The sequence below is a fragment of the Procambarus clarkii genome, chromosome 61, assembly GCF_040958095.1.
Source record: "Procambarus clarkii isolate CNS0578487 chromosome 61, FALCON_Pclarkii_2.0, whole genome shotgun sequence".
NCBI lineage: Eukaryota > Metazoa > Arthropoda > Malacostraca > Decapoda > Cambaridae > Procambarus > Procambarus clarkii.
Window position 1 is genome coordinate 19,238,278 of NC_091210.1, and position 23,044 is coordinate 19,261,321.

Here is a 23,044-nt window from a genome sequence, read left to right on the forward strand (position 1 = left end):
CACTCTCAGGGGGGCTTCGACGCCCCTGGTAGCCTCCAGTTCACTCTCAGGGGGGCTCCGACGCCCCTGGTAGCCTCCACCTCACTCTCAGGGGGGCTTCGACCCCCCTGGTAGCCTCCAGTTCACTCTCAGGGGGGCTTCGACGCCCCTGGTAGCCTCCAGTTCACTCTCAGGGGCGCTTCGACGCCCCTGGTAGCCTCCAGTTCACTCTCAGGGGGGCTTCGACGCCCCTGGTAGCCTCCAGTTCACTCTCAGGGGGGCTTCGACGCCCCTGGTAGCCTCCACCTCACTCTCAGGGGGGCTTCGACCCCTTGGTAGCCTCCACTCTAATCTCAGGGGGGCTTCGACCCCCTGGCAGCCTCCATCCCTCTCTCAGGGGGGGCTTCGACCCCCCTGGAAGCCTCCAGTTCACTCTCAGGGGGGCTCAGACTTAGAAGATATATCGTATTTTTTAGTGTATAAATCCCCCCCAAGACCAAAATTGATATATTAAAAAATCATATTAGCTCGCAAAATAGACGTGATGTTCCGTTTTCTATTGGTGGGTCCCCGGTTAGGTTAGGTTCGGGTAATTTAGTACGTCAGTTTAGTGACGTTGTTACCGCTCGAGACAGGCTGAGCTCCGACGCTTTAGTATACAAAGTATACTTTAGTAAACAAGGTATACATAGAACTTTCCATGATGTTAGAAATTAAGTATTGCTGTTGACAAATTGGTTCACCACAAATATATATGTGGATGATATTGTAAAGGTCATTGGCTCTTATGTACCTAAAGTCAGGTCAGGCAGGTCAACAGAGACATGTCAACTACGTGAAAGATATAACATAGATAATATAGTTGACAAGAATTGTATTTTCTAATCTGTTCAGACTCTAAGGCAAGAAAATTTAGCTTTCCTCATTTTCATGGTATAAACTTAAGTTTTGTTTGTATATAACTTCATTATAATTATATATAGTTGTATAAATATTTTTGCTCTTAAAAATTTGGAGGAATGCCGACAGATAGATAGATAGATAGATAGATAGATAGATAGATAGATAGATAGATAGATAGATAGATAGATAGATAGAAGATTACTCAATGGGCTGGCGAGGAAAATTAGACAGGAGATAAAGGGTTTGAAGATAAGATATCATTTTTAGGGTGGTAGACAGTGTCAGGGTTTAACCAGCTGTCTGTCACCCTCCTAACTGTCACCCACCTACCTGTCACCCACCTACCTGTCACCCACCTACCTGTCACCCACCTACCTGTCACCCACCTACCTGTCACCCACCTACCTGTCACCCACCTACCTGTCACCCACCTACCTGTCACCCACCTACCTGTCACCCACCTACCTGTCACCCACCTACCTGTCACTCATCATACATTTGCATGTGACATCATTTCACACTCAAATTATAAAAAAAGTACAAATATATAAAAAATATCCTGAATTCTTCAAGTTTTTCTATAATTCTGAAAAAAACATATTTCGAAATATTAAATGATATTTAGGCAACAGAGGAAAAAGAATTAAGATTGATCTCCCTCGTCAAAATATTTCTCCTGCAATTTTGTATTGAATTTCCCAGCTGATTTAATGCTTCAAATACAGACTCTCTAACACAGATGAGGCGTGTCTGGTCTCTGTGTATTTTGCAAAGACCACTAAATATACACCCAACACATATTTTGTTTCACTACACCTCTCTCTCTCCTTCGAATGCATCAGACCAAACAAGGGATGCAACATGGAACAGAGAGAGAGAAACGCCCACTGTCTTAACATAGTAGATTCCGACTCTCTAATTCTCCTTAAAACCTGAAATAATTATGGAACTTTGGTAACAAATTGGAAGCCGAAATATACAGATACAGACGAGGAGTCACAATAACGTGGCTGAAATATGTTGACCAAAATATACACTACAAAGTGAAGTTACGACGACGTTTTGGTCCAGGACGGACCGAAACGTCGTCGTCCCTTCACTTTCTAATGTGTGGTTTGCAACCTCTGGTCGACCAATATGTGTCTCTGGCAGCGACATACAAGTGAAAAATAATCTTTATTCCTTGGTCGAAATTACGATCCTGGGGCAGTAATACATATGTGTCTATGTATTCAGTATTCACCATACATATCATACAATGTATGATATGTAGGGTGAATGATTGGCTCTTTGATTCTTCTGGCTCTTTGATTGGGACCAAAGAGCCAGAGCTCAACCCACCTGCAAGCACAATTAGGTGAGTAGAATATAATATACATTTAATACAGTGTATATTTTCGATATATATATACACCTAGAGATTTACCCGCCTTTTCGATGTATATATACACTGGGTATATACATCGTATATAATTTATACGATGTATAAGTTTATACGAAAGTATAATTTAGTCCTTGACTAAACAAAACTCGGTTATAGGACAAAATGTATTCAAGTTGTATGATCGTTAAGCAATTATCGTGACCTTAATAACCTTCCAAAAAGTCAAAGGACAATATTACAATCTTCATATAAATTCCTTGTAATATAAATCTCATTTTCAAGAATCCTGACTATAGCATAACTTCCTGTTCAACTATACATGGGTGAGTATACATACCTACCTATTCATATGTATAAGGTAAAAACCTTCATTCTAACCTCTATAAGGACAACGAACTGGGATATGAGGAGAAGGAGCTAGGATAGAACAAAGCTATTAACAACCACCTGAACTATTGGGGGATTGAACGCTGACCTGCAAGAAATGAGACCACCGCTCTTCTCATCATTTAGAATAGACTTTAGCTCACTGTTTTGCAATTCCATGCTAAGTAAACACCTTTTGTAATAGGCATTTGCCTATTACAAACTCAGAATAGGAGAGGTTCTTCATTTCCATTGAGATTTCCACCTTTTGAAGATTTAATCCCAAGGAGCGTGACTCAAGGGCACCTGACGCAGGGTCGTTGACGCAATTGTGCGTGACGCACCTGGACCTTAGGGCAGCTGAATCAGTGGGACCTGAAGCCATCTGAAGCAGCCTTGTTTGACGAAGAGGAACCCGATGACAGCTGAAGCAGCCTGGATTGACGCAGTGGGACCTGAGGCTGCCTTGCTTGACGCAAGCCACCTGAGGCTGCCTTGCTTGACGCAAGCCACCTGAAGCAGCCTTGCCTGACGGAGTTGCACAAGAGTTGCAGATATTGACGAATAAATCACAAGCATTGAGCAAAGAGAAAGTTTAAAGTTGATGTTGAGCAAAAATGAGTTTTGCCGCGGCTGAAAAGACCTGTTTGGCTGTGAAGAATTTTGTGTATGACCAGAGTATGAAGTTCTGTATGTCCTAGCGGGTCATTCATACACCAGGACAGCCACGGAGTGGCTCTGATTGGCCTGCGCAAGGTACGGAGTATCTCTGATTGGCCTGCGCAAGGGACGGGTTATCTCTGATTGGCCTGCGCAAGGGACGGAGTATCTCTAATTGGCCTGCGCAAGGGACGGGTTATCTCTGATTGGCCTGCGCAAGGTACGGAGTATCTCTGATTGGCCTGCGCAAGGTACGAAGTATCTCTGATTGGCCTGCGCAAGGGACGGGTTATCTCTGATTGGCCTGCGCAAGGGACGGAGTATCTCTAATTGGCCTGCGCAAGGGACGGGTTATCTCTGATTGGCCTGCGCAAGGGACGAAGTATCTCTAATTGGCCTGCGCAAGGGACGGGTTATTTCTGATTGGCCTGCGCAAGATACGGAGTATCTCTGATTGGCCCCTCATACATAAGCGATCATTTGCATTTCCAAAACGAATAAAACCAACATTACAGAACAACGAAACTTCAAATGTCTGCGAAAATCAGCAAATCACATCACAAGAAATTTCCTTGCTTGCAGCCCGGGTACTTGGATATGCCTTTTGGGCATCTATTCACTTCTCTCTCATATCTAAAGCGCAATCAAAGAATATCAAGTCGAGTAGAGAGACTGTGGAATGAGATGGAGACCTGGGTTAGACTCCGTCAAATATTTACTCAAGCAAATACGAAACCTTTGCATCTTCCCTTAATCATGGTGGCTTTGTTCATTTTGATTTAACTCTGAAACACTTCGAAGTTGCAGACGAAGAGTCACAATAACGTGGCTGAAATATGTTGATCAGACCACATACTAGAAAGTGAAGGGACGACGACGTTTCGGTCCGTCCTGGACCATTCTCAAGTCGATTATCAACTTGAATAGACTTGAGAATTGGTCCAGGACGGACCGAAACGTCGTCGTCCCTTCACTTTCTAGTGTGTGGTCTGGTCAACACGGCGAAGTTGTGTCCTCATAAAACCTCATAAACTATTTAATAAATATAAACAAACGTGCTATTAAAGAAAGATGTACAGGTTTCGTTAATAGATGAGAAAATGCTTAATGAATCTCGAACCAGATTCCTTTCAGGTAATCCCATTTGCCTCTAGGGAAGAACGATGACGTGAAAGATCGTATATTCCATTAACTCCTGTCAATCACTCTGACATTCACAATACCCCGAAACAACGTTCCGAAATAAGAAAATCCATTGGAGTCACACATTGAGGATTTGAACCAAGGCCTTGAGTACTCCCAGGTGAGCCCCTGACCCTTGGGGACCAGGTAAGGTAAACCAGGGGTAAGATAGACCATGGGTAAGGTAAACCAAAAGGTAAGGTAGACCAGGGGTACCCCAGACGATTCATTGGACATCAATTTTAAACGCCAACATTGTGAACCAGGACTCACGGTGTTTCGAATAGTCCATGTAGATGGACATTGCTATCTGGCTAAGATGAAGAGGCGGAGAGGTTCTCTGAGAAGGGTAGAAAGGGTCGGTGGAAGATGATGGATAGAGGGTTAGACGCGTCTGAAGATAGGGCGGAGGAGCAGGATGCTAAAAAGAAACATATGTAACAGATGGAAGGATATGCAGCCTATGAAGTACATTGTTAATGCAAGTGGTACTGTGGTGTACTTAGAGAGAGTGAGGGTCGTCGTGGGTGAGAGTGAGGAGGCGTGAGTGAGGTGTGAGTGGAATGGAAGTGGATTCGAACCTGTGTCAGGTGGCTGGGTGGAGAATTGCTTTAATGGAGATAGGTTTCTGGGAGTGGGCCTACCTTTTTCAGGATGCGCTGTGGAAAGCAAAGCCAAGTGGAGAATCGATCACTTGAAGATCACGTATAGAAGAGCCCGCTGCTACAGCAGCATGTACAGCTGACATAGTCATGTTTACCTGCTGCATATCACTGCATGTCACATATAAGGTGATCATGCCGTCTTATGACAATATTAAGATGAACAGCTTCCTCCAGTTGCATCTCAAGTTTAGAACAAAGGTCTCGAGCAGAATGACGAGGCCCAATATCGTCGCTGAAGAGTGGTTCGGTCATCTTGAGATGATTGATGATTTCGGGGCTTTAGTGTCCCCGCGGCCCGGTCCTCGACCAGGCCTCCACCCCCAGGAAGCAGCCCGTGACAGCTGACTAACACCCAGGTACCTATTTTACTGCTAGGTAACAGGGGCATAGGGTGAAAGAAACTCTGCCCATTGTTTCTCGCCGGCGCCTGGGATCGAACCCAGGACCAGAGGATCACAAGTCCAGCGTGCTGTCCGCATCAGCAAAGCTCCAGCATCTTACCAGCGATATTAGAAGCAGTAGGAGAATGAAACGATCTTTTTTCATCTTTAGTATAGAATTCTTTCCAGCCATTCCCACCTGCATAGAGAGTGGAGCACCTAGGAGAGGTCACAAGCGGCACACGCACAAGAGGCACACGCACAAGAGGCACACGCACAAGAGGCACACGCACAAGAGGCACACGCACAAGAGGCACACGCACAAGAGGCACACGCACAAGGGACACACGCACAAGGGGGACACAGGTGGAAACTGAGTGCCCAAATGAGCCACAGAGATATTAGAAAGAACTTTTTTAGTGTCAGAGTGGTTGACAAATGGAATGCATTAGGGAAGTGATGTGGCGGAGGCTGACTCCATACACAGTTTCAAGTGTAGATATAATAGAGCCCAGTAGGCTCAGGAATCTGTACACCAGTTGATTGACGGTTGAGAGGCGAGACCAAAGAGCCAGAGCTCAACCCCCGCAAGCACAACTTGAGTACAGGGCCGTTACAGAGTGGAATACAGTAAACATTCTCAAGGTCCCAGCTCCCACCTTTAGGTCGAGTTATGTAATGATCTTCGCCTTGTAAGCCTCTGGAGGCTAGAAGTGGGACAATGCGCTTTACCTCGTTACTGGAACGAGAAGCTGAGGAGAAGGAATAGTACTGCCTTCCAAGAACCCAAGTACTGCCTTCCAAGAACCCAAGTACTGCCTTCCAAGAACCCAAGTACTGCCTTCCAAGAACCCAAGTACTGCCTTCCAAGAACCCAAGTACTGCCTTCCAAGAACCCAAGTACTGCCTTCCAAGAACCCAAGTACTGCCTTCCAAGAACCAAAGTACTGCCTTCCAAGAACCCAAGTACTGCCTTCCAAGAACCCAAGTACTGCCTTCCAAGAACCCAAGTACTGCCTTCCAAGAACCCAAGTACTGCCTTCCAAGAACCCAAGTACTGCCTTCCAAGAACCCAAGTACTGCCTTCCAAGAACCAAAGTACTGCCTTCCAAGAACCCAAGTACTGCCTTCCAAGAACCCAAGTACTGCCTTCCCAGAACCAAAGTACTGCCTTCCAAGAACCCAAGTACTGCCTTCCAAGAACCAAAGTACTGCCTTCCTAGAACCCAAGTACTGCCTTCCAAGAACCCAAGTACTGCCTTCCAAGAACCCAAGTATTGCCTTCCAAGAACCCAAGTACTGCCTTCCAAGAACCCAAGTACTGCCTTCCAAGAACCCAAGTACTGCCTTCCAAGAACCCAAGTACTGCCTTCCAAGAACCCAAGTACTGCCTTCCAAGAACCCAAGTACTGCCTTCCAAGAACCCAAGTACTGCCTTCCAAGAACCCAAGTACTGCCTTGCAAGAACCCAAGTACTGCCTTCCAAGAACCCAAGTACTGCCTTCCAAGAACCCAAGTACTGCCTTCCAAGAACCCAAGTACTGCCTTCCTAGAACCCAAGTACTGCCTTCCAAGAACCCAAGTACTGCCTTCCAAGAACCCAAATATTGCCTTCCAAGAACCCAAGTACTGCCTTCCAAGAACCCAAGTACTGCCTTCCAAGAACCCAAGTACTGCCTTCCAAGAACCCAAGTACTGCCTTCCAAGAACCCAAGTACTGCCTTCCAAGAACCCAAGTACTGCCTTCCAAGAACCCAAGTACTGCCTTCCAAGAACCCAAGTACTGCCTTCCACCGGAAAGCCTTGAACAGCCATCAGGGATAAGGGATTACAAGTCTGCTAGTCTGGTCTGCTGACTAATGCTCTGTCCTTTGAGAGACATATCGGAAGGCATGGAATATATATATATATAATGGTTCTGGATGTGATACAATTCCATTAAACATTCTACGATCGTGATGCAAGAATGGAGCATTATATACATGCATATTACGATACCTACTGCACCTGTTTCTAGACAATAGATCAACGATACATTCTCTCACCTAATATATTGTATTTCTTACGAAATTAACCAATTCGTAATTACGACGTGTTATGATAAATTAAAACCACAGTAATATTAACGTTCTTTAATGCTTGAAAGGGTAGGTTAGGTTAGGTTAGGTTAGGTTAGATTAGGTAAGGTTAGATTAGGTTAGGTTAGGTTAGGTTAGATTAGGTTAGGTTAGGTTAGGTTAGATTAGGTTAGGTTAGGTTAGATTAGGTTAGGTTAGGTTAGGTTAGGTTAGGTTAGATTAGGTTAGGTTAGGTTAGGTTAGGTTACTTGGATTTACGTCTGACTGGCTAGGCATAACAGTCGCATTTTGTACGGAGTGACACATACAAGGAACTGAATTGCAAAACATTGATTAAAACGTCTTAAAATCAGGCCAAGATCTAAGTACATTAGCAACAGTTTTGCAACATACAGGGGAAATAAAATTAGATATTTGCAACACTTGGAACGTCTTAAAAGTGTTCCTCATTTCCATTGACTTGATCCCGGGAATCGAACCCGGGATTTTCATATTGCTTTCGGAAACTGTCGGTTGCTTGGTACTCAGGTCTATGTGCTGTGATATGTATGTATCCCATCTACACGGATTGGTTGGCATAGAGCAGGCCTTGCTGTTTATAGGGTCCGCGTTCGAGCCCCGAGTTTCCAAGTGGTTGAGCACTGGTTATTAACTTTGTCCTCATAACCCAGCTTCTTGTCCTCATATCCCAGCTCCTGGTCCTCATACCCCAGCTCCTTGACCTTATATCCCAGCTTCTTGTCCTCATATCCTAGCTCCTTGACCTCATATCCCAGCTTCTGGTCCTCATATCCCAGCTCCTGGTCCTCATATCTCAGCTCCTTGTCCTCATATCCCAGCTCCTGGTCCTCATATCCCAGCTTCTTGTCCTCATATCCCAGCTCCTTGCCCTCATATCCCAGCTCCTGGTCCTCATATCCCAGCTCCTTGTCCTCATATCCCAGCTCCTTGTCCTCATACCCCAGCTCCTTGACCTTATATCCTAGCTTCTTGTCCCCATATCCTAGCTCCTTGTCCTCATATACCAGCTCCTTGTCCTTATATCCCAGCTCCTTGTCCTCATATCCCAGCTCCTTGTCCTCATATCCCTTCCATATGCTATGCAGTAATATTAACAGCGTTTAATCCTCATAATTCCAATACCTTTGACATGTATGTAAACAAACTTGGAGCTAGCAGCCATCACAGTCAAGTCAATCCATCCTCCTGAAATCCATCGACTGTATCCATATGTATCCATAGACAGAATAAAGTTCGCGTTTGTTCTACTTTATAAAGTTCAGGGAATATAGCTTAGACCAAACTTATATATTAATAGGCTTAATATAGAGCACATATATGTACCACATTAGGCCTCAGATGGCGTGTAGTTAGGCCTAAGAAATCTTGGATAGGGAAGGATAGGCTCTAACTATTTATCAGGGCTCAAGGAGACTCGAACTGTGAATCCCACGCTTGTGAGGTCGAAGGTCTATCCACCGAGCTATTGATAGCCTCTTTTAGGATAAGCTCTTTTGGGATAGGTTCTTTTTGGATAGACTCTTTTTTGGATAGGCTCTTTTAGGATAGGCTCTTTTAGGATACTCTTTTAGGATAGGCTCTTTTAGGATAGGCTCTTTTAGGATAGGCTCTTTTAGGATAGACTCTTTTAGGATAGGCTCTTTTAGGATAGGCTCTTTTAGGATAGGCTCTTTTAGGATAGGCTCTTTTAGGATAGACTCTTTTAGGATAGGCTCTTTTAGGATAGACTCTTTTAGGATAAGCTCTTTTGGGATAGGCTCTTTTAGGATAGGCTCTTTTAGGATAAGCTCTTTTGGGATAGGCTCTTTTAGGATAGGCTCTTTTTGGATAGGCTCTTTTGGGATAGGCTCTTTTAGGATAGGCTCTTTTTGGATAGGCTCTTTTGGGATAGGCTCTTTTAGGATAGGCTCTTTTTTGATAGCCTCATTTTGGATAGGCTCTTTTAGGATAAGCTCTTTTAGAATAAGCTCTTTTGCAACATCACCAATTTAAGAGAATGACATTAGAGGTCCAACAGTACATATTGGTACTTACGACGAAAAAGTTACCTTAATATCATCATTTCAGAAGGCCAGGTTGCCTATTTCTATGCATGCAAATTGGGTGGTAAGCCTATCATTTAATTGGTCAATTATTAATTGGTCAAGTATTGTGAAATTGGGTTCATTCATTTCTTAATAGATTGCGTCAAATTGCCTTGTCTCCTCCGTAGATTCTAATCACAATTGACTCTTGTTAATTCGCTTTGGTGAGTACCTATATTTATGGCTAGGTGAACAGAGGCATTAGGTTAAAAGAAAGTGCCCAACCGTTTCTGTCCCGTCCGAGAATGGAACCCGGGATCATAGTTGTGAGTCGAAAACGAAGCCAACTGTGCTACGAGTAGTTCGTAGAAGACCAGGTGATTCTCTGATTATTGATTCATTAAGATGAAAAAATATAAATAACTCAATATTGTTCTGTTATTGCAAAGCAATATATATTGTTCCTATTGTTATTTATTGTTCAATAACAGCCCTGTGGTTATATAATGGTTATATAATGTTCTATTCTGATGTGTTCTCCATCTGAGCTGTTCTCCATTCCTTGTTAAACCCGATTTTAACCGCGTCTGATCTTGAGGTTATCTTGAGGTTATCTTGAGATGATTTCGGGGCTTTTTAGTGTCCCCGCGGCCCGGTCCTCGACCAGGCCTCCACCCCCAGGAAGCAGCCCGTGACAGCTGACTAACACCCAGGTACCTATTTTACTGCTAGGTAACAGGGGCACAGGGTGAAAGAAACTCTGCCCAATGTTTCTCGCCGGCGCCTGGGATCGAACCCAAGACCACAGGATCACAAGTCCAGCGTGCTATCTAACTCATGCAATATTGCAAGCTATACCATGAGCACTGATGTTGCACACCATGCAACAGGTGTTCGTCTTGCGAGGTCCGCCTTGAGGGGGTGTTCCATGCAATGCCTCGAGTGCTTGGATTGCAATATATATATAGGTTATGGGTGTCTCTATTGCAAGCTATGACCCAGTGTTTAGGTTGTAATATATGCCCTGAGTCTTGTGATGCAAGCTATGCCCTAAGTCCTGTATTGCAAGCTATGCCCTGAGTCCTGTATTGCAAGCTATGCCCTAAGTCCTGTATTGCAAGCTATGCCCTGAGTGTTTGTGATGCAAGCTATGCCCTGAGTCTTGTGATGCAAGCTATGCCCTGAGTCCTGTATTGCAAGCTATGCCCTAAGTCCTGTATTGCAAGCTATGCCCTAAGTCCTGTATTGCAAGCTATGCCCTAAGTCCTGTATTGCAAGCTATGCCCTGAGTGTTTGTGATGCAAGCTATGCCCTGAGTCCTGTATTGCAAGCTATGCCCTGAGTCCTGTATTGCAAGCTATGCCCTAAGTCCTGTATTGCAAGCTATGCCCTAAGTCCTGTATTGCAAGCTATGCCCTAAGTCCTGTATTGCAAGCTATGCCCTGAGTCTTGTGATGTAAGCTATGCCCTGAGTGCTCGTTGCAACATTGCTAGCATGAGAGATGTAATGTAACTCAATCATCCAGGACTGGAGCAAGTCCTTCGCCTATAACTGTGTTACTTGCTCGTCCCTGTGGCTGTTACTTAGTCTACAACATGGCTTAAGGCGCTGCTCCAGGCGTGCAACGAAGCTGTTGCATGCTCGATTGAAGGAGAAACTGTGCAATATGCTCTGTCAGGGATGCCTGTAGCAGAGTAGTCTGCGTTTATGGCTCACCAGCGAGGGGTCAGGAAGATGGTGGGGGTAGGGTGTTTAAACCACAGGATGGATGGAAACCGTTGGGTATATTTTCACCTTGATGTCTCTGTTCACCTAGCAGTAAAATAGGTACCCCTGGAGTTAGGTAACTGTTGTGGGGTTGTCAATGATGAATCAGATAATGCTAAGTCACATAACTACGGAGATCTCGATTATAGAACCAAATATAATGAAGATTTTATAATGAAAGATGAAAATTAAAATAGTCAGGAGAAAAATCAAATAGGAATTAGAACAATAACAAGTTGAAGAACAAGAAGAACGAGAAGAACACGAAGAACAAGGTAGAGGCAGTTGGGTCATTAAGATAACTGATAAATTTCGACAAAGTCTTGAAATTGCATAGATATTTCCAAGGAAAGAGAGGCCAGAGAGACTTAGACGATGGACTCAAACCACAGACTCAAGAGATGGACTCACGACGGACTCAAGACGGACTCAGCTAAAGTAGGAAGCTCTCTTCCTTGAGACAAATCCTCAGCCTTGCCTCAGGGGATTTACGGCTGAACAGGTTTCAGTAAAGAGAAAAATAAGTTTCATTACATTCTGAAACAAAGAATATTTAAGTTAAACAAATAAATTTTTAAATTATTTATATTTATTTGTAGATACCAATAATTTGTATTTACATATATAGTAAAACTGCAGTAAAAGCTCCTTACCAATAGGTCTTCTGGCTGTTTTGAACGATTAGAAAGGTATAGTTAGATTTATAATAAGAATATCTTTCTGGGGCCTCGTAGCCTGGTGGATAGCGCGCAGGACTCGTAATTCTGTGGCGCGGGTTCGATTCCCGCACGAGACAGAAACAAATGGGCAAAGTTTCTTTCACCCTGAATGCCCCTGTTACCTAGCAGTAAATAGGTACCTGGGAGTTAGTCAGCTGTCACGGGTTGCTTCCTGGGGGTGGAGGCCTGGTCGAGGACCGGGCCGCGGGGACACTAAAGCCCCGAAATCATCTCAAGATAACCTCAAGATATCAATAAATCCTTTTTTGATTGTGGTGAAATTCGTGGTGGTGCAGTGGTAACACACACGATATCACATGTGCTAGTTAGCACATGGATAGGTAAACAACCTTGTTCACTTGTTTCTCACATATTCCCACAAGAGACACATTTTCATCCGCCTCAAAAAAGCAGTCACAATGACTTTTTTTCTTGAATAATTTAGCACGACGGAATATTTTTGGCTTCCTCTGAGTGGGGAAACATTTTCTTCTATGTCGACTCCACGAGTAAAAATGTGAAAGGTTTCATTAATTTTGATTATTTAAGGCTTCAAAGAATCTTGGTATGTAGTCATTTGCATATGCAAAGACCTATTAAATTAAATTTAAGGAAACTAGAAATGATATATAGGATGTTTTGAAATAGCTTTCACCTGTAAGGGGCTGCCCTGCTGCCTTGGGGGGTACAGGTAATTAACAGAAGTGGATTCTTCTGATAATTACCTTTAGGGAACATCTGTTACCTTGTCTATTGTCCCACAGACTGCTGTGGGCTCCTTACAGTGACTCCTATTTCCCTATAGACGATTGTCAATTACCCACAGTAAATCCCACAGACCAGAGTCAACCGTCCACAGTAACTTCTCACACACTTATCTCACACTGATCCCTCACAGACCAGTGAGACACTAACACCCCCACAGACCAGCCTGGCCCTCCCCACAGACCAGAGAGACACTAACACTCCCACAACACCCCCAGAGACCAACCTGGCCCCCCACAGACCAGAGAGACACTAACACACCCCCACAACACCCCCACAGACCAGCCTGGCCCTCCCCACAGACCAGAGAGACACTAACACTCCCACAACACCCCCAGAGACCAACCTGGCCCCCCACAGACCAGAGAGACACTAACACACCCCCACAACACCCCCACAGACCAGAGAGACACTAACACCCCCACAACACCCCCACAGACCAACCTGGCCCTCCCCACAGACCAGAGAGACACTAACACCCCCACCAACACCCCCACAGACCAGCCTGGCTCTCCCCACAGACCAGAGAGACACTAACACCCCCACAACACCCCCACAGACCAACCTGACCCTCCCCACAGACCAGAGAGACACTAACACCCCCACAACACCCCCACAAACCAACCTGGACCTCCCCACAGACCAGAGAGACACTAACACCCCCCCAACACCCCTACAGACCAACCTGGACCTCCCACCATCAGCGGCTACAAGACAGGAGAAGTCCTCGTAGCAGGAGAGAGAAGGACCCTAGTGTGCCGGGTGTCAGGGGGCAACCCGCGCCCCTGGGTCACGTGGCACCGTCAGGGACTTCTGCTGGATGACACAACCACCTCAGACGCCGCAGGGGTCATCAACACCCACCAACTGACAGCCACCGCTGCTGACGACGGCGCCATCTATGAGTGTAGAGTCAACAGTGACCTCCTTCAGGAGCCTATGGTGGCCAATGTCTCTCTCACTGTGTACTGTGAGTACTATCCCGGGCAGGGATTGGGATAGGGAGGGATAGGGATAGAGAGAAACAAGAGCTATCTAACCTCTAAGTACCAGAGCACACTTGTGGTTGGTTAGTAAGCTGAAGCCAGATTCACGAAGTAGTTATATAAGCACTTACGAACCTGTACATCTTTTCTCAATCTTTGGCGGCTTTGCTTACAATTATTAAACAGTTAATGAGCTCCGAAGCACCAGGAGGCTGTTTATAACAATAACAACAGTTGATTAGCAAGTTTTCATGCTTGTAAACTGTTTAATAAATGTAAACAAAGCCGTCAAAGATTGAGGAAAGATGTACACGTTCGTAAGTGCTTGCGAAACTGCTTCGTGAATCGGGCCCCTGTTGTGGTAGCCGTAATATCCCTCCATATGTTGATAGACCTTATAACCAAGAGCTTTAAAGCCTATTAAGGTGGAGAGTATGTGTTTTAATTGGCCAATTGAGTTTTAATAATTCATAGACCTATTAGTGCCTTGCTAGATCTTAATAGGCCTATTTAGGTGTATATGTGCTGACAACCAAATCTACACTCACACACACACACACACACACACTCAATTCCCGCACCAGGCAGAAACAATTGGGCAAAGTTTCTTTCACCCTGAATGCCCCTGTTACCTAGCAGTAAATAGGTACCTGGGAGCTACTCAGCTGTCACGGGCTGCTTCCTGGTGTGTGTGTGTGTGTGGTGTGGAAAAAAAAGAAGTTAGTAAACAGTTGATTGGCAGTTGAGAGGCGGGCCGAAAGAGCAAAGCTCAACCCCCGCAAACACAATTAGGTGAATACACACACACACACACACACACACACACACACACACACACACACGCACACACACACACACACACACAAACACACACACACACAGCATATCATATATTTTTGCCCAAGTCCTACAGAAAATAGTCATAATATTATTAAACGCAATAATACTCCAGTTCAATATACACTTTGTTTTTCAATGTGATGTTAAACTCTTTTTAAAATATATTTTGTTTTACGATGTATTTGGTAAATCAGATTAAAAATGGGTTATTTCCCTGCTGATCCCATTACATTATTGGAATATCATTTTATTGATAACTAGAAAAAAAAATTCCAATATAATTATTTTCCCTAAAAAACGGTGACAATATATTAGTTTCAGCAATGTAAAAATATGTAATTTTTATTATTTTTATTATTTTCCGTGAGTAAACATCATAGTTTTGTGGAACAGCTGAACATTAATAAAATTATTTACTTCATAAAATTCCCCTTGTAATTATAACATCTTTGTCAACAGATAAATCTATTGGAGGTGATAAATAGAATTTTCAAAACAATTGAAAATTTTCAAAGCCTTTTGGGTCAACTCTCCATCTATGCCCTCAACCATTTTCCCCTCCCCAGTGGGAATCGAACCCGGGATCCCAGATTACGAGGTCGAGAATGAAGCCAACTCTCTTTCTAAACATATTGGGCTCAAACTAACCTCACTTGATATACAAAAGTGGATTTGATAGACACTTAAGGATACCCAATCAATTGAACTGTAGCTCATTCGCTAGACTGCAGGCAGTCAAACAGCCTGATTGATCAATCAGGAGGCCTAGAGAGAAAACAGGCCAGAAAGGGACATTGATCCCCGAAACATCCCATTGTAACTTCGAAATAATAATGGAATCTATTATTGAAAAACAAGCTATTATTGATATTTTTATCATTATAAACAGATAGGTCGCTTCCATTACCGTCTGAGAGTATGGAGAATACTCACTACCCCTTGTTTCTGTCTCCTGTCTCTCGCTCCTGTCTCTCTAGGCTCCTGTCTCTCTAGGCTCCTGTCTCTCGTTCCTGTCTCTCTCTGGCTCCTGTCTCTCTCTAGGCTCCTGTCTCTCGTTCTTGTCTCTCTTTAGGCTCCTGTCTCTCTCTCCTGTCTCTCTCTCCTGTCTCTCTCTGGCTCCTGTCTCTCCTTCCTGTCTCTCTCTAGGCTCCTGTCTCTCGTTCCTCTCTCTCTGGCTTGTGTCCCTCGTACGCACCTGTTTCTGTCTCGCTCGCTCCTGTTACGGAGTTAATAAAAGCGGTTACATAGCCAGCATTCTCTTCAATACGTCTCTTTGTCTCCTGGCATCCGGTATAGCCCCAGAAGTGCCGTTCGCACGTTCGATCCCACTGTTGCTGTGTTTTGTGACTGTCTTGAGATGGGTCAGTATAATAAACAAGTAGTCAGGTGTGTGCGTTTATGCGGTGGGCAGGTGTGTGTGGTGTTTGGTTAGTGGTTAGGGCTTTGGAGTCTTACTAATGAGCAGGTGTGTGTGTGTGTGTGGATGACTTGTCAATTGTCAGGTATGTGTGTCCTAAGGTGGTCAGGTATGTGGATCATGCTGGCAGTCGTGTGTGTGTGTGTGTGTGTGTGTGTGTGTGTGTGTGTGTGTGTGTGTGTGTGTGTGTGTGTGTGTGTGTGAGAGAGATGCGGTCTTGTCGAAAGGCCTTATAACCAATGATTTATTTCCCTTGAGGCTTTCTTCATAGGCCAGACCTGTATCACCTTTATAGTCTTTTATTTAATTTCTCATTTCCATCACCTGGCATTTGCTGGGATTGAACTCAAGTAACCATCTATGTGACACATTGTATAGCTTTTGTGTAATCCTTTAGAGCAATTTGAAATTTCATCCACAAATAATATTTAAAAACTATCAACACAACATTAAACACGAAACAATGGAAATATTTTAAGTAATGATTCAGTGAAAAACCTGGGTAAATACTGGTTTCAGAACAGGGAGGGTTGGTTTATGGAATAGATTACCGGGTGACATAATGGAAGTGCGATTGCTAGATTGTTTCAAGCGCAGGATAGACATATATATGAGCTTTGGTGGATATATATATGAGTTATCTCGTACGGGTCATTAAGAAGTTTACTTAATTGTAATGTTTAAATGTTCTCAAGTCTCTTTAACATGTTCTTCGTTATTAAAGAACAGTACTTAAGGCACTGTTATGGGGGAACGTTGTTCAAGGAACTTGTTAGTCAAGGATAACAGAACATATTGTACTTCCATAACATATTTTGTTCTAGGAACTTGTTATCCTCGGTCCTAGAATAGCAGAACACATTGTTCTCCCCTAGCACCTAGGATAACAGAACACATTGTTTCTAGCGCCTAGGATAACAGAACACATTGTTTCTAGCACCTAGGATAACAGAACACATTGTTTCTAGCACCTAGGATAACAGAACACATTGTTTCTAGCGCCTAGGATAACAGAACCCATTGTTTCTAGCACCTAGGATAACAGAAAAACATTGTTTCTAGCACCTAGGATAACAGAACCCATTGTTCCCCCCTAGCACCTAGGATAACAGAACCCATTGTTCTTCCCTAGGACCTAGGATAACAGAACCCATTGTTCTTCCCTAGCACCTAGGATAACAGAACCCATTGTTCTTCCCTAGCACCTAGGATAACAGAACCCATTGTTCTTCCCTAGCACCTAGGATAACAGAACCCATTGTTCTTCCCTAGCACCTAGGATAACAGAATCCATTGATCCCCCCTAGGACCTAGGATAACAGAACCCATTGTTCTTCCCTATGACCTAGGATAACAGAACCCATTGTTCCCCCTAGGACCTAGGATAACAGAATCCATTGATCCCCCCTAGGACCTAGGATAACAGAACCCATTGATCCCCCCTAGGACCTAGGATAACAGAACCCATTGTTCTTCCCTAGGACCTAGGATAACAGAACCCATTGTTCTTCCATATGACCTAGGATAACAGAACCCATTGTTCTTCCCTAGGACCTAGGATAACAGAACCCATTGATCCCCCCTAGGACCTAGGATAACAGAATCCATTGATCCCCCCTAGGACCTAGGATAACAGAACCCATTGATCCCCCCTAGGACCTAGGATAACAGAACCCATTGTTCTTCCCTAGCACCTAGGATTACAGAACACATTGTTCTTCCCTAGCACCTAGGATAACAGAACCCATTGATCCCCCCTAGGACCTAGGATAACAGAACCCATTGTTCTTCCCTAGCACCTAGGATAACAGAACCCATTGATCCCCCCTAGGACCTAGGATAACAGAACCCATTGATCCCCCCTAGGACCTAGGATAACAGAACCCATTGTTCCCCCCTAGGACCTAAGATAACAGAACCCATTGTTCCCCCCTAGGACCTAGGATAACAGAACACATTGTTCTTCCCTAGCACCTAGGATAACAGAACACATTGTTCTTCCCTAGCACCTAGGATAACAGAACCCATTGTTCTTCCCTAGCACCTAGGATAACAGAACACATTGTTCTTCCCTAGCACCTAGGATAACAGAACCCATTGATCCCCCCTAGGACCTAGGATAACAGAACCCATTGATCCCCCCTAGGACCTAGGATAACAGAACCCATTGTTCCCCCCTAGGACCTAGGATAACAGAACACACTGTTCTCTCCTAGCACCTAGGATAACAGAACCCATTGTTCTTCCCTATGACCTAGGATAACAGAACCCATTGTTCTTCCCTAGCACCTAGGATAACAGAACACATTGTTCTTCCCTAGCACCTAGGATAACAGAACCCATTGATCCCCCTAGGACCTAGGATAACAGAACCCATTGATCCCCCCTAGGACCTAGGATAACAGAACCCATTGATCCCCCCTAGGACCTAGGATAACAGAACACATTGATCCCCCCTAGGACCTAGGATAACAGAACACACTGTTCTCTCCTAGCACCTAGGATAACAGAACCCATTGTTCTTCCCTATGACCTAGGATAACAGAACCCATTGTTCTTCCCTAGCACCTAGGATAACAGAACACATTGTTCTTCCCTAGCACCTAGGATAACAGAACCCATTGATCCCCCTAGGACCTAGGATAACAGAACCCATTGATCCCCCCTAGGACCTAGGATAACAGAACCCATTGATCCCCCCTAGGACCTAGGATAACAGAACACATTGATCCCCCCTAGGACCTAGGATAACAGAACACACTGTTCTCTCCTAGCACCTAGGATAACAGAACCCATTGTTCTTCCCTATGACCTAGGATAACAGAACCCATTGTTCTTCCCTAGCACCTAGGATAACAGAACACATTGTTCTTCCCTAGCACCTAGGATAACAGAACCCATTGATCCCCCCTAGGACCTAGGATAACAGAACACATTGTTTTTCCCTAACAGATGCGCCCTCGTCAGTCAGTGTATCAGGACCAGCCCAGATACAGGAAGATGTTGCTGTATCTCTTACTTGTGAGACCAGTGAGTCGAATCCTCCTGCATCTCTCACGTGGCTAATTGATGGTTAGTAATTGCTCTCTTTATCTATCTCTCTCTCTCTCTCTCTCTCTCTCTCTCTCTCTCATACGCACACACACTCAGTAGTTAATAAATCGATTGCATTAGGCAGTGATGTGGTGGAGGCTGAACCCATACACAGTTTCAAATGTATGTACATTAGAATAGGCTCAGGAACCTGTACACCAGTTGCCTGATGGTTGAGAGGCGGGACCAAAGGGCCGAAGCTCAACCCATGCAAGCACAATTAGGTGATGAGAAATAGGTGAGTACACACACACACACACACACACACACACACACACACACTTTCTCAGAGACCTACACACACACACACACACACACACACACACACACACACACACACACACACACACACTTGCCCAATAGAGATTAAGCTCTAACATATATATCATTATGATATCCAATAATGACAGCTATAAACACATTTCCTAGAAGATGAACCACTCAAGATAACGTTTCCTGACCATGATATCAATCATCTAATATCTATCCTGCTCTTTCTCACTCTCTCTTCTCCCTCCTCCTCTTTCTGGCTTCTCTTCCATTCTCATTTATCACGTTTCGTATCTTACTAGCTTCTATTTTACTTCATGTTAATCTTCTGCCTGTTTCTCTCATTCCTGTTATTTAACGACGTTCTCTTCTACTTCTCATTCTCTCATACTCACAGGAGAGGAGATCGGCTCATCGAGAGAAATTATGAGTCGTGTGAGTACAGGAGGCTGGGCTACGTCCTCGGAATTAACTCATTTTGTTAGGAGGTCGGCCGAGACCGGCCAGATAACAGTCGAGTGCCGAGCGGTCAATCCGGCTATCGAGCAACACGTCTCCAAGACTATCACTATGGCTATCACAAGTGAGTGTTGGTTATCAGTCCCGAATCCCAAGTTATCTGAGCCTTCTATCCAAGGGCTATATTGTCGAAATGACTTGGCGTTTTAAACTGATGATTACGTTCTTGCAGGTTGGAGTTCGATTGCCAATGGTTCACGAGGTTGGGAAGAGTTTTATTTCGTGCGTTCCTAGCTATTTGTTATCATATTCTAGCTCCTTGTCTTCATATCCCAGCTCCTGATCTTCATATCCCAGCTTCTTGTCCTCATATCCCAGCTCCTTGTCCTCATATCCCAGCTCTTTGTCCTCATATCCCAGCTCCTTGTCCTCATATCCCAGCTCCTTGTCCTCATACCCCAGCTCCTTGTCCTCATATCCCAGCTCCTTGTCCTCATATCCCAGCTCCTTGTCCTCATATCCCAGCTCCTTGTCCTCATACCCCAGCTCCTTGTCCTCATATCCCAGCTCCTTGTCCTCATATCCCAGCTCCTTGTCCTCATATCCCAGCTCCTTGTCCTCATATCCCAGCTCTTTGTCCTCATATCCCAGCTCCTTGTCCTCATATCCCAGCTCCTTGTCCTCATACCCCAGCTCCTTGTCCTCATATCCCAGCTCCTTGTCCTCATATCCCAGCTCCTTGTCCTCATATCCCAGCTCCTTGTCCTCATACCCCAGCTCCTTGTCCTCATACCCCAGCTCCTTGTCCTCATACCCCAGCTCCTTGTCCTCATACCCCAGCTCCTGATCTTCATATCCCAGCTTCTTGTCCTCATATCCCAGCTCCTTGTCTTCATATCCCAGCTCCTTGTCCTCATATCCCAGCTCCTTGTCCTCATACCCCAGCTCCTGGTCCTCATATCCCAGCTCCTTGTCCTCATACCCCAGCTCCTTGTCCTCATACCCCAGCTCCTGGTCCTCATATCCCAGCTCCTGGTCCTCATACCCCAGCTCCTGGTCCTCATACCCCAGCTCCTTGTCCTCATATCCAAACCCCTTGTCCTCATATCCCAGCTCCTTGTCCTCATACCCCAGCTCCTTGTCCTCATACCCCAGCTCCTTGTCCTCATACCCAGCTCCTGGTCCTCATACCCCAGCTCCTTGTCCTCATATCCCAGCTCCTTGTCCTCATATCCCAGCTCCTTGTCCTCATATCCCAGCTCCTTGTCCTCATACCCCAGCTCCTTGTCCTCATATCCCAGCTCCTTGTCCTCATATCCCAGCTCCTTGTCCTCATATCCCAGCTCCTTGTCCTCATATCCCAGCTCCAGGTCCTCATATCCCAGCTCCAGGTCCTCATATCCCAGCTCCAGGTCCTCATATACCTCCCAAGTGGTATACAGTCATACTGCTTTTATCTATACACTAACAACATATGAAGTCGTATAACCATATGAATAATCATATATATTTTCCCTGAACATTGTGATATCAATTGCTATCATTTGGTGTTTGTTGGTGTACGCAGAACCTGCCAGTCCCCCCGTGTTTGAAGGCAGTCCACACAAGGAAGTTGTGTCTGGAAGTGTGGTTGATCTGAGCTGCAGTACTCGTGGAGGTCAGCCACCACCAACAGTCAGGTTGGTCCACTGGTATTCTGTTTCTATGTAATAGTTTCATTATTGTGGGTCATCCATCAGTCTCAGGAGACTATATGGAGTTGCTCTCTGGTTGTCGGTCTGGAGTGGCCTCTCCAAGGTGCAAAGAGAGGGTAGGTTGATATGGAGAAGGTGTTACCCATGCAGCAGGTATATCTAGACTATGAGTTGTTTTTGATTGATTTATCATTAGCTGGGTTTGTGGTACGTGGTACGTGGTACGTGGTCCTCGTACGTGGTTAGCCATTTGGTATTGTGGGATTCTATCATGTGGCCATGTGGTACCCTTTCACCACATGGGCATGTGATACCTCTTCACCTACATGACCTGACTTCTCTGCTGCATGGTACAGGTTTGAATTCCTCACTAGCAGTCCTGACTACCCTGCCAGATAGAATAGGTTTGAATTCCTCACTAGCAATCCTGAATACTCTGTCGTGTAGTATAGGTCTGAAAACCCTACCGGATACTAAATGTTTGAATTCATTTATAAATTACTTATTAACAGCGTGCTTGAATTCCACGCCAGTATTTGAACTCACGTTCATATTACAGAGATTAAAAAAACGTGAATCGAGTTCAATATTGTATTATTGGGAAAGAAAACTAATTACAAGATTTTCTATGAAACAGAAATTCTGTTGTCCTTATACGATAAGAAAAATATTGGAATTTTTTTATGAAGATATAAACTATTTTTATCATTAGAAGTGTAAATGATTTACAGATTTTTGTGAATATTAAGTCAAAGCATTTGGAGCATTTACTCATCTGGAAGATCAATCTTAAACATTATTGGAGCATTGACTCATCTGGAAGATCAATCTTAAACATTATTGGAGCATTTACTCATCTGGAAGATCAATCTTAAACATTATTGGAGCATTTACTCATCTGGAAGATCAATCTTAAACATTATTGGAGCATTGACTCATCTGGAAGATCAATCTTAAACATTATTGGAGCATTTACTCATCTGGAAGATCAATCTTAAACATTATTGGAGCATTGACTCATCTGGAAGATCAATCTTAAACATTATTGGAGCATTTACTCATCTGGAAGATCAATCTTAAACATTATTGGAGCATTTACTCATCTGGAAGATCAATCTTAAACATTATTGGAGCATTGACTCATCTGGAAGATCAATCTTAAACATTATTGGAGCATTTACTCATCTGGAAGATCAATCTTAAACATTATTGGAGCATTGACTCATCTGGAAGATCAATCTTAAACATTATTGGAGCATTTACTCATCTGGAAGATCAATCTTAAACATTATTGGAGCATTTACTCATCTGGAAGATCAATCTTAAACATTATTGGAGCATTTACTCATCTGGAAGATCAATCTTAAACATTATTGGAGCATTTACTCATC

General features: G+C 44.2%; 1 protein-coding gene across 1 annotated transcript in view; it reads left to right on the plus strand.

The window, feature by feature from the left end:
* LOC123774448 (nephrin) overlaps window positions 1-23,044 on the plus strand; it is a 183,757-nt gene that overhangs the window by 124,281 nt on the left and 36,432 nt on the right. The window contains exons 7-10 of the mRNA XM_069307959.1: window positions 13,574-13,864; window positions 19,090-19,209; window positions 19,898-20,083; window positions 21,527-21,638. Coding sequence (XP_069164060.1) covers window positions 13,574-13,864; window positions 19,090-19,209; window positions 19,898-20,083; window positions 21,527-21,638 — 709 coding nt within the window. The remainder of the gene's footprint in view (window positions 1-13,573; window positions 13,865-19,089; window positions 19,210-19,897; window positions 20,084-21,526; window positions 21,639-23,044) is intronic.